Here is a 16,887-nt window from a genome sequence, read left to right as displayed (position 1 = left end):
AGCACATATAACCGAATGGGTTGTCCATACAGGTTATTGGTCGGCTGGAGCTGGGCGGGACCAGAGCAGCGTGCGGTTCGGCCAATCATCACTGGAGCGAGGTAGTGACGTCCCCGCGTCGTCAGATAGCAGAATGGCATAAACTGCGGGAGTAACTTAGGAGGCACGAGTGATGGGGCGAGGATAACTCACCCAGAGCCACAACCATCATCACTAGGAGCGGCATCATAACGCCTCACACCGGGAACTCATCTCAGACATCTTTGGTCTCGAGGACAGTCTGGTCTCGTTCCGCAACTTATTGAAAATTTCTCAGATAATGTACACTGCTTGCTTATTACTGCAATAGGAGTGATGTGAATGATTTCTGACCCACCAAGTAGTTGTGTGTTTATGATGCCTCCTCCTGTCCGTACATCATGCGGAGCGGTGTAGAGGTCTCACCCCAACCGACCTGTAATCAAAGCAGATGGAGCTACCAAATGTGACAACAATTAACCAGAAGGCCAAGTTGGGTCTACAAATGTCCAATGTGAATTTTAGGTCGTTACTGTTCAATGTTGGGTCGTACGACTGTATTGTCTCTTGTCCTGTAATATGGATCGTTGTGTGATTACAAGTTCTCCCAGAAACAAATATTTTGTTTAGGAAGATCACCTTAATGATATGAACCAGACGAGTGGAACCCCCCAATTCCAGGTCCAATTTTAGGTTATGTAGCTTTGTGGCAATGCTTGTTAAGGGGGACAACTCACTGTTTCTCTGCTTCACAAGTGTAAGTTCAGTGCTTGTTCAAAAGCTTGGTTCGCCGTCTGGTGCGTGTAGTGCTTGTTCTCCATGATTCATCTTTACGCTCTGCTGTAAAACCATCAGGTGAAGGCTGTGGACTCACCCTGTGTCCAGGTTAACATCAACGCCGGTAAACTATACAACTTATGGGACCTCGTCATAGCTGGCCACTATAGTTGGTCTCATGCCCTGGGAGTCGACGCTCCAAAATTGGCCACGTTGTGTCACGGCTCCGTGTCAGCAGCCATGTAACACATGTGTGGTACAGCTCCGTGTCACCAGCTTTGTGACACAGATACGTGTCACAACTCATGTCACCAGCCATGTATCACAGCTACTTGCCACCAACTGTATGATTCGGATAAGTGTCACAAGCCATGTGTCACAGCTGTTACCAGCCACTTGACAGATACTTGTCACAGCTACGTGTCATCAGTTATGTATCACAGCTGTGCCATGTGTACGTTTCACCAGGTGTCACATTTACTTGACCCCAGCTGTTATCAGGTACTTGTCATTAGCTGTGTGTCAGAACTACGTGTCACCTCCTGTGTGTGAGTGATTGTACAGAGTGATCTCATAGTATTTATATCGTATTCTCTATTATTTTTGGACGAACATATATATATATATATATATATATATATATATATATATATATATATATATATATATATATATATATATATATATATATATATGTATTAGTTAGCGTGAGCAGCAGCAGCAGTAGTGACTCACCTCCAGCTTACCTGCGAAGTCAGGTGGTGGAGGTAACCATTCACCAGGATGAAACCTCTTCAGCCTTCTGTCTCCCTCTCATATGTTCCTCTTGCGTCTGACCTCGTGAAAACAGGCCTCAGCTTCACCTAAAGAAACGAGCTATTACACCTCAGTGGTAATCACGTTTTCCATAATTTTTCTCATCTGTCCTAACATGTTTTACTTGTGGGGAACCTGCTTGGCCACGAGCTCTGGGGCAGTGGGGTAGTGAGGGAAGGGGTCCGAACTCCAGGTTGGGAGGAGCCCAAAATAAACAACACTTCACCAAAACGGTAACAATAAAACTCGATGAACCAAAGAAACTCTTAAACAAAATAAAGTCATGTCCAATAACCACTAAATCCCGTTATTGCTCACTCAATCATAGCGAACCAGAAGATCATGACAATATTGTGAAGTACATTTCTATGGTGGATAAGGTAGCCATATAAGGTTACAGGTTAGACGGGTGGCTTTGGGATTTCATTTTGTGGGCACGGAGGCGGCAACTTATGTCTTGTCTCTGGCGTCAGACACCCTCACTACTCCACTTCTTTGTAGGTGTAGCCGAGCAGCAGCCAACCTCCTTGACGGTCCTTCTACACACTAGCTAGTCCAACAACTTCCGGAAACACAGCCTCACCTCACCTTGCTTCAACTTCTTCATGGCCACAACTCTCCAGGATGCTAGACAATAAATTTCCTAACTACCCAGAGGTGTTGAATGGCCCTAGTATGGTGACTGTACCTGGAGGGTCAACCACTGACAGTGCACCCACCTAACTTGAACCTTCCCGCTTCACTCTAACACACCAATATTCATGAGCATCTCTAGCTAAACATCTTACTCTCGTCTTACTGAAATTTTAACAACACAGAGGGGCTAATACTGACAAAAATTAGTGTATAGAGATTGTAGGTTTATGCGCCATATTATATATATATATATATATATATATATATATATATAAGTGATTGTAAATTTAGTTAAAATATAATATCTATGTAATGGAAAAACTGAATCATATAAATAACTATATATACATGTCCACTTTCATATTAATAAACATACATGTCAGTACATGTCTTGAACGTGATAGAATATATTTTCCTTGTTTTAGAAGCATCATGTATCATACATATATGTTAATATGAAATACAATTACAAATCGCCGTGAACGAAAATGCAGGATCTTCCAAAATTTAATTGATATTGATCTGCTTATTTTAATTTTTGTAAAATTTCATAAGATTTAGAATACAGCAGGTCACATCGGGTTGGTTATTTATGTAACTAGTACATCATTTTAATATGTATAAATGTTAGCATATTTATTTTTTATAAGTGTCCTGCAATTTCATGAGTTGTGCAGCGTGAGTGAAAGACAAAACTGCCACTGGTTAAGGTGCCATATGTTCCCACACAGCGACTGTGCTGTCTCGTGCTGTACGTGTCATGTCTCACTACCATATCGCTCCTGCCTTTGAAGGAATGTCAAAATGAAAATTTCTCGGGTGACTGACAAAATAAAGATATTAAGATACACGAGTGAAGGTGTAACAGGGTCTAGCTATGTGATGTTGGGTCAAATGGGCGTCGCACATCAGACGACACGAAAGAATTTTCAAAAGGGAAATTCAAAAACTAAAATTCTGTTTTTGAGAATGGCTGTAAGGGGATTATTGATAAGATCTGCCGTTCTCCATTCACCTGTAAGGATAGTCGTCGCCCACAACCCACAGGTTACTTTCACCATATAGTCACCACATGTTCACCTACAGTTCCATATCGTTGCCTTTATTTATTTTAGTTCACCGGACTGGTGTATTCATCGTTCATACTTGGCCACCCAGTCTTGAGAGTTCACATCCGATCCTAACTATTGGCTTCCAGACTTTGCATACCATAGAACTGTTAAGAGAAGTTCAAATTAGTTAAAGCTTGTCATGTTTAAGATTAGAATTACACATGAGAGTTTTGTTGGGAGTAGAGTTGGCAGGTTTAGCTACCCCACCGAGGTACCTAACCTCTAATGTTTTAAACTGGGAAAACTGCCCTTGTTGACAGTGAGAGGCAACAGAAACAATTTTGATCTGTAATTAAGTGGGATTTTCTGATTAATTAGTAGCTGAAGGAATGACCTTAGTTGTTCAGAGGAACTGGTTAAGCCTAAGGACGGACTCGGTATGAGTTGGTTAGTTTGTCTTGATTATCCACCACGAGATGTGGATGTTACCTAAGTATACACAAACTCTGCTTAATAAGTCAACTATGAGCAGATCAAAATTAATGATCTCTGATGTACAGAGAAGTCGCTTAGTACAGTATTTAATCACTCGGTTAATTTATAAACAGTTTTCAAGACTTAAATAACAAAATATTTACAACATTTTGATGGTGTGAGCGAATAGTTGGTGGTGTGGAAAAGCGAGGCCCGCAGGAGTCATCTGGGAGCTGATAGTACACAAATCATCACCCGTTTATCACAGCAGGGAGAGGGGTTGAAGGTAGGGCTGGTGTTGGTGTACAAGTGTTCGTAACTAAGATATTTAGTGACGAATTATAAACATATGACTAAAAAATAAAAGTCAGAATATAAGACCTTTTACAGAGAACAAATATGATAATACTACATCGTAACATATTTACAGCAGTTATTGAACTTTGTTTTCCTCACGCCTGGTACAGTCTCGTTCAAGATTCTTCGAACACTGCTGGAGACAGCTGGCATATCAAGGCCGTTTGTTTACTATAGTACGTAGTAAAAATTATGAATGTAAAAGTGATCGATGATTGGTAACTTAGTTCCCCTTTACTTAATTAAATGGTTGGGCTTTGTTGTTTCGTATTATATTATACTACGTACTATAGTAAGCAAACGGCCTTGAGTTGCCAGCTGTCTCCAGCAGTGTTCGAAGAATCTTGAACGAGACTACACTGAAACTTGCCACAGTAGAGTTGCTTAAATGGCAGATTCGGTTTATTGCTAACAAGGTATTTGAATATAAAATAAATGTTCTTTTGTACTGTAAATCGAGTTGATATATTAAATAAAGCTTTATCTCAAGTTTCGTCCAGAAATTGCGCGTGGAGCAAATAACCTCAACACTGATTAATGTGAAATTATTATTTATATAAACTGAATTATGATGTCGCCCTTGTAATATATATATATATATATATATATATATATATATATATATATATATATATATATATATATATATATATATTACTGAGCTGAGGAATAGGAATAAGATAACAAGAGCTGGCCATAACACAACAAGTGTAGAGGAGTGAAAAATAAATATCCAGTATCTGTCTTTGTTGTTTGTTTGCCCATACTATAGTAACTTACTGTATCAAAAGGGTGATCGGATAAAACCCCAACGGACAAAACCCCAGTCGCATATATAAAATATAAAATAAAACTCTTTTATGCTTAGGTTAGGTTAGGTTAGGTTAGGTTAGGTGAGTGTTGACAAATGACAACCCCGTTTGGGTTTTGTCCGTTGGGGTTTTGTCATGGAACCATCAAAAGAGACACACACAACGAGGTGAGGGTGGGGGGTAGACTTAAGGCAACCTCCGAGATGGGATGACCACTCAACTAGTACAGTGAAATGCACAATTACCCTCCAGGAATTATTGAGCAACACCCAACGACACAGCAGATTTTTCAGAGGAATATTTACGGTAAATAATTTATTGGCGTACAAAGAACGTAAACATCATTTTAGTGTAATATGATCAGTTTTTCACTGCAAATTCCCTCATCTTTCATAACCTTCCCACTAGAGGTGATTTATGGTAATAGAAAAAAATTAAAATTAAAACTTTTTATGAAGCTAATATAAAAAAATCAAGTAACATTACTACTAGGGTATCTGCCAGTTACGTTAGGTTTCGGTCCTTCAGATTCACTTTGGAACAAACATCGACGAATATTAAACAGAGCTCAATACATGCCTAACAAATCCATTCAACAAAATTATTATACATCTCCTTAAATAAAAAGAGAAACTAGGTTAATACTGGGATTTGCTTTAAACTCAAGACGATGTTATAATCTATCGCTCGGAAATACCATCTACTAACCTGTGGAGCTGTGTATAGCAGCGAGTCCAACTCTCGCAAATACTGCACTTCCATTGACATTAATTTAGCCCGCCACCTCCACTCCTGTAACTAGTGGTAAACTACCTAACAATAGTCCTGACCATTTAATTCTCTGATGTTTCCCAGTGAATCATTTTGTTGACAATTCGCGTAAATTTTCGTCAGGTTGTGTTGGTCACACAATATATATATATAATATATATATATATATATATATATATATATATATATATATATATATATATATATATATATATATATTAGTTCTGGAATTGATAAGTGGCAGGGCTGAAGTAAACACTTTGTTGGTTTTCTTTTATTGTAGAAAATATAGTTTCACAGGTACTGAGGTCAGTTGAGAATATATTGTGCCTTTTATACACTAAGGGAAAAAGTCTTAGTGCACTTCAGGAGAACACTTAAGTGAGGTGTTCACTGGGTAACAAGTGATATGAAAGTCTCTCTCTCACACCAGGGAGAGAGGGTGGACAAGCAGGCCTCGAAATGAAACGCGTCAGATGTGTTGTTGCTGAGATGTGCTGACCCATCTTGACCTCTCGCGCTCCCAGGAGTAAATGTCAACTCACCAATTCATTCATACATATTGGTGAATATTTTGGTATTATACCTTTGGGTAAATATTTATATAATACAAATGGTGCTGTTACACGGTGACTTCCAAGTGACACCACTCATTTTTAGGCAGCGTCACAATAGCACTTTTTTCGTCATTTAATTGCAAAAATAATCTGAGCTCTCCCTGTCACGCATGCAAAGATAACGAGCGTGCTTGGGTCAATTGTAAATAAAGACGGCGTTGTATGCCTTCCCCTTTATTTTTTAACTGTATAGTATCTATCGTCCTTTGGATCCCACAGGCAACGATGAATATCTTATATTGTCTATCACATACTCTTCGGACAGGCGTGTACACACATGAATAGAGAGATATGCTATGAAGAAGTTAACACATGGCTCAGTGTAAACAAACATCAAATGTATTTACGAATATCAACATCAATAAAATAAATTACACTTAAGCACTTTATTAAACATACGATACTGAATACGTTTAAAATTAAATTTAGTTATTTTACGTGATTCGATATTTATTTTATATAAATATCTTCATTGTCGAGTATAGAGCTTGACTTGACCACAGAAATTGGCACAGGCGGAAACGATACGTTTCGTCTGAGCGATATGGGCTAGAAAAACTGACAATTCGTGGAAAAAATGACGGAAACCGGAAACCTGTAAGGTGTCCGTGTTCAAACACCAAGGGTTAAGAAACACATGGGAGGGCATGCATCAGTTTATTTATCTCAAGACAATAGAAAACAGACATAATATCCAGCTTCATTGTCTAGTCGGACCGACATAACCTCCTGTCACGTTTTGTCTTGTCTGGGGTACATTGAATCGAGTACTCATCAACAGGATGGATCTCCAGAGTTTAGTGAGACAAACCGTATTTACTTACTAGTTAAATTCCCGCTAACACAAAACAGATATTCATCTGCTTGACGAACTTGTTTGTTGGTTTCTCTATGAATTTATTATACATAGATATAGTTGCTTAATAATTGGTGACGTCCAATTATTTTTTAACTTATTATTAGTATTCATGACTGAACAGGAAAGTTACGTTGGAAAACTACAAAGAAAACAGTAGTTTAGTGATTAAATACATGAGTTCAAAAATATAAGTTAGAAAATAACAAGCAACAATTCAAGTGTATTCTGAAATGTTTGTGGCAGCAAAGAAGAAAGGTGAGTAGAGTGTTCAGGGGGCATCACACAGGGCGCCGTTGATGACAGCCACGATAACGTCCGCATTTTCGTTGACAAACACCTGCACGCCCTCCATGAGTGTCGGGCCGTTGGCGTCGATGTCAGCGTTAATGTCATCAGCTCCCTCCAGCTCCGACTGTAAGAGAGGTAGGTAAGCCACGCAAGGGACAGTCTTCATCACACATGTTCTCATGAACACAAAATTTACAAATGGGAAAGATAGGAGTAGGTGGAAAGATTCAGTGTATATGAGGTTAAGATTAGGATATAAATATTATTGGGAACTTGGAGCTGAGAGAAGTGAACAGGATAAAGAATGTAGAGTTTGTAGAACATCCAGATCCCATATCCTGCCACAATATATACTGGAATGACCATTGCTTAATGTTTATAGAAATGCCCATATAAATAATGTCCCCATGCAAATAGAGTGGATGTTTAAAAATAGGAAAATAGATGAAATATTAAAGAAATATAGAAATTTATCATCTAGAATATAACTATGTACTTTAACTGACTATATGAAATATTAGGGATTTATGTGAGTCCTGAGAGGGACATTCCTGGACTGGGGTGGGGATGACTTATGTCACTTCATCCCTTTGAGATGTATTAATGTTTTTTGTATCTCAATAAACGTATCAATCAATCAATCAAAGTCTCCATCACCAGCACCACATACTAGCTATCAGATACTAACAGCCTCATGTTAACACTGCCATGCCATCATGACCTAACCTGATCCCTAACACGGGCTTTTGTGAGAAGATTTATTCCAACGGACTTTGTGACCATTTTTTTTATGATTAAATAGTTGTTACATTCATTTAGTCATTGATGCTGTTGCTGCTGTTGTTACTACTACTACTACTAATAATAATAAGCTACTGCTACTAATACTAATAATAATAATCTACTAATGATATTAATAATACTAATAATGATAATCGCTACTACAGCTACTACTAATAATGATAATCGCTATTACAGCTACTACTAATAATGATAATCGCTACTACAGCTACTACTAATGATGATAATCGCCACTACAGCTACTACTAATAATGATAATCGCTACTACAGCTACTACTAATAATGATAATCGCTACTACAGCTACTACTAATAATGATAATCGCTACTACAGCGACTACTAATAATGATAATCGCTACTACAGCTACTACTAATAATGATTATCGCTACTACAGCTACTACTAATAATGATAATCGCTACTACAGCTACTACTAATAATGATAATCGCTACTACAGCTACTACTAATAATGATAATCGCTACTACTACTACTAATGCGCTACTACTACTAATAATGATAATCGCTACTACAGCTACTACTAATAATGATAATCGCTACTACAGCTACTACTAATAATGATAATCGCTACTACAGCGACTACTAATAATGATAATCGCTACTACAGCTACTACTAATAATGATTATCGCTACTACAGCTACTACTAATAATGATAATCGCTACTACAGCTACTACTAATAATGATAATCGCTACTACAGCTACTACTAATAATGATAATCGCTACTACAGCTACTACTAATAATGATAATCGCTACTACAGCTACTACTAATAATGATAAGCAGACTCTACTACTATTTCTAACACAGAAACATTAACAAGAAGACAGTGGTGGGTGATACTCACATCAATGCTCTCGACAGTGAGGTCGACAGTCAGGCTACCTTCCTGAACACACAGTTTCACGGGCTCCAGCTTGTAGCTCTCAGCCTTGAGGACGAGATTCATCCCGAACTTGTTGAAAATCATACTGTGGACAATACCACAAAGTTTACACCTGGGTTCAATATGAGGTTTACAGGGGGTTTGGGTCACAGGGTTCACTTGATGTAGACAGGTTTCACTTTAGGTAGAGTTTTATCAAGGTTTACAAGGGGTTTACACATATTGGGTTAACATCCCGAGGTACACATGGTGCTAGACTGCACTGTATGCTTACTACCACAATTAAGCTATGGTCTAGCTTTGGCTAAGAAACCTCTGAGGCGAAAAGTTGACAAATCGGATACATTTGTACCCAGTTACCGATATTCTGCTACCAAGTTACACAGAATCGTCCAACTGATGAGACACTGATTAAACATTTCTTAGGTCGTAAATTAGTACAGTAATTCAAAATGTTAACATTTGATTGTCTGTTGGACATTCTGAAAAACTCAAACTGTAATTTCGTTAAATCGATACATCTGCAGCTCTGTCATCCCAGAGTGTTTTATACTGACGAAATGATCAGGCAAGTTCTACAGACTGTATTAGTAGTGATAGGTGTCAAGGAAGCCGACTGGTAAACTCGTGTCAACTTACTCGCCCATGCCAGCGGAATTGGTGGGCTCGCCGTTGAAAGTGCCGCTCAGAGAGTAGTCGTCAGTGTGGAACTTTACCATATCCATCATCACGTTCATCTTTACCTGAAAACCAGCATACATACCATAATAGTAATGTTGAAACTCAATGTGAAAGTGGTGTAGATCTGCGCCTTCATCGGTTAAGTGAAACAGTTTACAGATGGAGAAGCAGATTAGACACGTTTATATCCCTGTAGCTCCATGTATACCAACATCCATACCCCATTAATGTATATTATACTCGCCACAGTTAAGTTACGGGTATTTAAGCCCCGTCTATCATATCCTTGGGTGATGCACTGGCGCTCTGTGTTCAAACATGAAGCCCCATCATTATTCACTACTATATACTGTACAGTGTCTCATTACAGATTTGTTTCTCTGATATTTATATTTACCTTAAGATTTCAAAATCTTTTTTTTTTCAAATAAGCATAGATATATACTAGAAGCTTAAGAAATTATGTTAAGATCGGAATAAATAATTTACTGTGTATCACTATCCGCTCCATGCTCGATTAACGCTAGTGAGGCCGGCGGGTGTGAGTAGACCGTAGGTAGAGCAACACCACTGCTGTTATACACTGGGGGAACTTTACCACTTTACGTCACCAAACATGTTATAGTGTTATAGCGACACATTGTATGCCTAACACTATAATATTATATTCTAGCACTCCTATAGAACTTATTACATCATCATAATAATGTAAGTAATTTCTCAGAGACAACCCCCTCAGGGCAATAAAGAAAAATGACAGACAGTTACTAAGAGAACTCGTCTCTCGAGTCTTATGCTCTCAGGATATGAGCTCACAGCTCCATCTGTCCATGAATAAAGATGAAAGCTAATGTGCTCCGTTGTTTCCCTTTTCCCGTGTGATTTTATCAAGATTTATCTTATCCACGTTTTCATTGTGGATCTACATGATATATATATATATATATATATATATATATATATATATATATATATACATATATATATATATATATATATATATATATATATATATATATATATATATATATATATATACTTACGATCTTTGTGATTAAGGGGATGGGCGGCTCGAAGAAGGTGACCACCACGTTGGCGAAGCCCGACATCTCTGTGTCGTAGGCATTGAAGGTGATGCTGGAGGCGAGGGTAATAGAACAGAATAAAAAATTAAACAGACATAGATTTCAAAGTAAATAATGTGAGAATTTTACAATTAATGGGGGGAGGAATTTGAAAAATATTTCAAATAGTATTAGTTAAATTTATGTTAGATTAAGTAAGTGAAGGTTAGCTCTTAGTAAAGTTTAATCATGTTATCTTCAAAGGTGAAAAGGAAGGCACTAATATCTGTGAAAAATTATGAGTTTACAACACGTTAATAAAAACATCCAGGGTTAACCTTGCAACACATGTGTTTCAGTAATACAATACTATAGTCTAATTAAGTGTTGTTCAGTAACAACTCTACAGTCACACGGCATGTTAGCTTTTTATCTACATAAACTTGTGTTATTATCGTACAGGTTACAGTCATAGTGGAAAGAAGCATTTTCTAAATATAAACTATCTTAAAGGGGCATTATTATCATAATAAATGACTGCCAATTAATATCTAGGTAGAAATAATGGCGGTAAATAGTAACTTAAAATAGCGTAAAATGACAGACGGGGAGCCGCCTGAAGTGAGTTGTCAGCCTGCTAGATAGTCACCAGCAGGTATAGTATAGTGTACTGCAGTGTACATGTTACTGTACTGTTGTTCGTGAGCAAGTTACCTGTATCATGACTTAAAGGTTGTACCTTACCCAGACTTTATATTCGAATTACATAATAAATTACATAATATAATTCGTGATAAGAGAAAACATGTTCCCAGAATAATAACAGCTTGACAAGGAACATCTTACTTTTAATAATACCAGTAGTAGATGTGCCTGTCCTTTGACAATACCAAATAGTGGTGTGCGGTAAGGTTACAACACTGATAGTGGCAGTGTGTAGTAAGATAACGACAATGTAGGTGGTGGTATGTGGTAAGATCACAACACTACAGGTGGTGGTTGGGTTAGACAAGCATTTTGAGGCGCCAGGTTGGAAGGTAAGAATATTTACCTGCTGTGGTCAGTGGTGATGTGAAGGCCGGTGATGTTGGCGATGATGTGGGGGTCGCGGGGTCCCAGGAATTTCTGCAGCGCTTCCGTGAGCTCCTTCTCAAAGATCCCCACTGTCAACGCAACATATTGTATATAAATAATGGTTGCCCTTCGAGTACAATGGGGGGTGGGGGGGGGGGGTGAGCTGTATGCCAAGGAATAATCCAAAAAGACTGGACAATTTGCCAACTGCACTCCTCAATTAACCCATAACGCGATCCACAAATAGATTAACGTCCAGGTGTTCAGTTATTGCTGGATGCATAGAGGCCAATAACATGAAGCAACTTACCCGTAGTTTCACCCAGAGTAGTTCATGGCATACTACACTTTATTTTCAATTTATCTGTTAACTTGTAATATTTTATTCACAGAAATACCAAACAAATTTATTAATTAGCTAAACTAACAATAATCTATTTACTATCATTACTAGCAATAATCTACTTACTAACAGTATTAACATTCTATCCTTCAGCAGACATCCACCAGTTAACTAAAGTATTAAATATTTCAACAGTTCCCAGCTTCTTAAACATACGCAATTATGTTATCAGGAAGTTTTCAATCATGAATGTACAAGTACCAATTTTATATAGTTTCAATATAAAACTGACCGGTACTTTAGAGGTTCTGTTCATGCCATTCTTTTAACACTGTATATTGTAATATTAAACTGTTCACGGGTTGTGAGGAAACACAAGATTTATGTGAATGTCCTACACTTATTTACATAAAAGAAAACACTTAAATCATGCCAATCAATATTTGTAACTATAATTTACTTCCTTTCCATAAACCATACGTTTTAAAGATAAGAAAATACGTCTTGGTAACATCAGCCTGGTGGAGAAGGTAGGGGGAGGGACGTCAACCTCAGTTTTTTTTTTTTTTTTTTTTATACAGGGATTGGCCCACCCGGGCACAGGTCACTGGCCCACATCGGGGCCTGGGGGGCGAAACTGTACAAATAATAATAATAATAATAGTAATAATAATAATAATAATAATAATAATAATAATAATAATAATAATAATAATAATAATTCATAATGAAAAATTAATAAAAATAAAATAATAATGATAATAGTAATACTAACAATAATAATAATAATAATAAAGACATTACAAAAAAGAGATCAAGCGTGAGAAACAATATATGTATGTTGTGTTGTCAATCGTAAGAGAAACAATTGAGACCCTGCAATTGTGTGTAAATGAGGCAAAAAGTCAGATCAGCAACCTGGGACTTGGTCAAATTTTTTATGGTGCCATATGGCAGCAGGGTCTACCATTAGACAACACATTATGCTTCCAATATCTTCCCAGGCGGTAGTACCTCCGTGTTTGGTAGCTACCTCGAACTGTCCCCATGTAGAGTAAACGCCCAATGCTATTATCATCTTGTTTCAGATAACTATTTTCGAAGTTGTTGTAAGACTAATTTCATTTATAATAAAATTAAACAACTTTATCTGCGAGTTATTTAATGGTGGCTTCACGGTCAACAACTGACTCCAGAGACGCCTTCAGGTGACATCACACCCAGCGCCAGACGAAAACTTTTTACTAGCCCGTTAAATGAATTTAATTAATTTTTCTTCAAAATTATGTTAATTTGATGTTATTCATTTCATGGAAAATAATAACTGAAATGATGTAATGAAGATAATTTCGGTAATATTAATAATGGAAGACGGAAAACATTCTAAAATTTCAGGTTTTTAGTCGGATAAAAACTGCTAGTCAATGTCTGCAATGTTGGATTTAAAATTTAAACCAAATTATTAGGGTAGGTATAATCACTAACAACTATGGAAGTGTGGGAGTGACTTACCGTTGGAGGGGTGAGCAGAGGCCACCAAGACGGTGGCAAGCAGGATGGTGAATCTCAACATGGCGGCAGTGAGGAACGAGGACGATCAGTGAGCTGCAAAACAACAATGAGTATGATGGTCATACATGGTATCAGTGTAAGAAAATTATCGAGAAAATGTAAATGTAATACTTTGATCAGTCGAATAATTGAGTTTTCCTAAATACACGAACGATGTCTTAAAAAAATTCCGGACATTGGAAATAAATTTGAATCACCATGTATGTATTACTGGCCTTTCAGACTCGTATTATGCATAAAACATTACACTAAAGTCCTTTGTTGTTTTCGACGTTTAGTATGTGATGGTGTTGTTTTCGGTGTTCAGATGAGGGATTCATATACTCAAAAGCTATTCTTAACATTTTTACAAGTTAGGAAACATTAGGTAAGGTTTTCAAATGTTTGTTTGGTTAACAAAGAAGGTAAACTTTACGACGAGCAATGGGAGGAGGAGGTGGCTGTAGAGAGCAGGTGGTTTGAATTGCATTACCACGCTACTGTATATAATACATGTCCTAACTCTAAAAAAAAAATCCTCAATAGAAGATAATATCAAAAGGCAATAGAAGCAAAAATTATGGCGGAATAGTGATGTGTTGCTGCCGAAATCGTGGATGAACTAAAGAGTAACGTTAACTTTATTACGTAATTGGCATAATTCGGCGGGTACAAAGCATGTGTTCGCCATCTTTATGAACCGATTCGTCATCGTCGCTGGTACGCTGTCCACATGAATACTCAGATATACGGTAAAGTATATGAATATCAGTAAGACGGTCCATTTTTTTTTTTTTTTTAGATTTTGCATTTTCCCGCCATACCTTCCAGGATCCGTTACAGGATCAGCTTTTTCCGGGTGAGTTTAACAGTTACGTACCGTAACTGTTAAACTCATCCGACTTTTAGAAATCTTATGGCAATCACTTTATAGCGGACCTTACATCACCCTCGGTGAGTATCTTGTTCAGTTGTGTGTCGTTGGTAGGTTTGATTTTGGCATTTGCCATATTTATGAGCACTGACCTGAAAACTATATTTTTAAAGCTAAGTGGCAAATTTTTACCATTATTACAAAAACGATTCAGCAAATTCTGGTGGTGTAGGCTACGATTTATTTCCTAACACTGAGAGAACTATGTAGTTCATGTCACAAGGGACTCTGTGGCCATGGTAGACCTTCCACCCGTTAGTTGGTAATGGATCAATGTTAACGTACTGATGGTCTGCAGTCTTAAGATTTTTAATGGTTTGATTCAGTAGTAGTTATGATAAGTTAGATTCCGTATCAATTTTAAATACTTCACAAAAAATAATGTCAAATTTGTCAAAATAACTGACCCAAAAGGTTAACCAAAGCAGGATGATTTACACTTACGGCAGCTGAAGCGCAGACTGAATGTACGGATAGTGTCTCCGGTGCAGTATATATCTGCTGCTGCTGGTGGGTGGTGGTGTAGGGGAGACACCTGCTGGCTCCCACGCTACCATTAATCACCGTTTCTCAATAGATTCCACGACTAGAAACAGACTTGATAGCTATATCACACAGCATGCAGTAAACTTCTTTTTTTTTTGTTTAATGATATCGCATAGTAACTAATAAATCAAATCTTATTTCCACTTTTCCCAATAAGCGTTATTTTTTATTATAATTTCTAAGCTGACCGTATTGTAACTTGCTCCCCCCCCCTCTCTCGTAAATTGTGTATAAAATCCCCATTCCTGACAATCTCAGTCCATGATATATGTAACTTTTACATCTGTGAAGGCATATTACAAGAGAGTACAACAAAAGGTGAAATCCAGACGAATTGGTGTGTACAGTAATTATGTATGCCCACAGTACAGTTTACAATACTGTACATAGATTTTCATTTCAGCGCACACGCACCGTCAATTCAAACTTGAGATTGCACTTTTTCTTTGCCGCGACAAACTGATACAAATCCATGAATATTAAATACTATTACACTACATTCATCAAGGATTCAGCGGTGACACTAATTTTTTAAGATTTGGATGTGTTTACGAACACAGAGGACGTTGAGTTAGTTCAACTTCTGGATATGAAAATTAATATGACTGATTTTTAGGCCTTAGACATTATAAACGTTTTCTTTAAGCACATGCAGGTTCCAGAAACATTATTGTATCAACTTTGAACCTTTGATAAATGTAGTGCATTAGTTTTTAACAATCATGTATTTTACATAAATTTCCCATGCCAATGAAACAGTGCAATCTCAAGTTTGATTTGAGGATTTGAAGAAAAAATGTACAATGGAAAAAACTGGGAGTGTGTAATTAACATAAATAATTAGATTGGTTCTTTCAACCTAGTTACCGGTATGACTCCTATACATTGGGTGAGTAGCAACAAGTGATTGTTACATTGAACACTATGGTTTCGTCAGTACGAATACCTCAAATAGATTCAATTGGATTCCTCTTTTTTTTTTTAATACTGTATTGTTAGTTGACTCATTTGGCTCACTTTCTCTTTCGTCTCCTTGTCATTTAGTAGAATAGTCTCAATTCACTCGACGCACATCCACATTCCAGGTAGTTTTACTGAAAGTTTTGTAAAAAAAAAACTATTACAGCACTACATTTTATGCTCGCTACGCATTACATACCCCCATATATACAGAGTTTGTACAAGATCATGCCTTGGACCGACATCTGCATGTTTTTTTGTTTTTTTCGTTTGTCTTTTTAAAACCTTGATTATTTTTTTTATTCATGCATAAATGTTCTAGTCTTCGTTTCTTTTTTGAGAAAGGAATGCAATTCCTTCGTAATTTTCTTTTCTAATGCCCTTCCTAGTCATATTTTTTTACTTTTTATTTTTACGTAAATTCTTAATTTCACCTAAACCTGTGATAAAAACGATTATTAAAGACAAAAGGCATATAAGGCTCCCTTACCTCGGCACGTAGCTTTAGCATTCGAAGTTACAAACGTTTTTAAGACTCCACACATTGAATTCA

At 37.2% G+C, this 16,887-nt stretch overlaps 2 protein-coding genes across 5 annotated transcripts in view; one reads left to right on the top strand and one right to left on the bottom strand.

The window, feature by feature from the left end:
* Positions 1-4,875, top strand: part of LOC121861305 (synaptotagmin-4-like) — a 92,024-nt gene extending 87,149 nt beyond the window's left edge. For all 4 annotated transcript variants that reach the window (XM_042358947.1, XM_042358948.1, XM_042358949.1 and 1 more), the window contains one exon: positions 33-4,875. In XM_042358947.1, coding sequence (XP_042214881.1) covers positions 33-155 — 123 coding nt within the window. In that variant the 3' untranslated portion in view covers positions 156-4,875. The remainder of the gene's footprint in view (positions 1-32) is intronic.
* Positions 4,876-6,972: 2,097 nt separating this feature from the next.
* LOC121861304 lies at positions 6,973-15,374 on the bottom strand. Its single transcript, XM_042358945.1, has 7 exons — positions 15,273-15,374; positions 13,856-13,948; positions 11,978-12,089; positions 10,906-10,999; positions 9,821-9,924; positions 9,143-9,266; positions 6,973-7,601 (listed from the first exon to the last, which is right to left on the bottom strand). Exons 2-7 carry the CDS (start codon positions 13,914-13,916, stop codon positions 7,458-7,460), a joined length of 639 nt encoding a protein of 212 aa, XP_042214879.1. The 5' UTR covers positions 13,917-13,948; positions 15,273-15,374; the 3' UTR covers positions 6,973-7,457.
* Between the last annotated feature and the right edge of the window lie 1,513 nt (positions 15,375-16,887).

This window comes from Homarus americanus, unplaced genomic scaffold (assembly GCF_018991925.1).
Source record: "Homarus americanus isolate GMGI-L3 unplaced genomic scaffold, GMGI_Hamer_2.0 scaffold44003, whole genome shotgun sequence".
Lineage (NCBI taxonomy): Eukaryota > Metazoa > Arthropoda > Malacostraca > Decapoda > Nephropidae > Homarus > Homarus americanus.
This window is presented reverse-complemented; position numbering and strand designations above follow the sequence as displayed.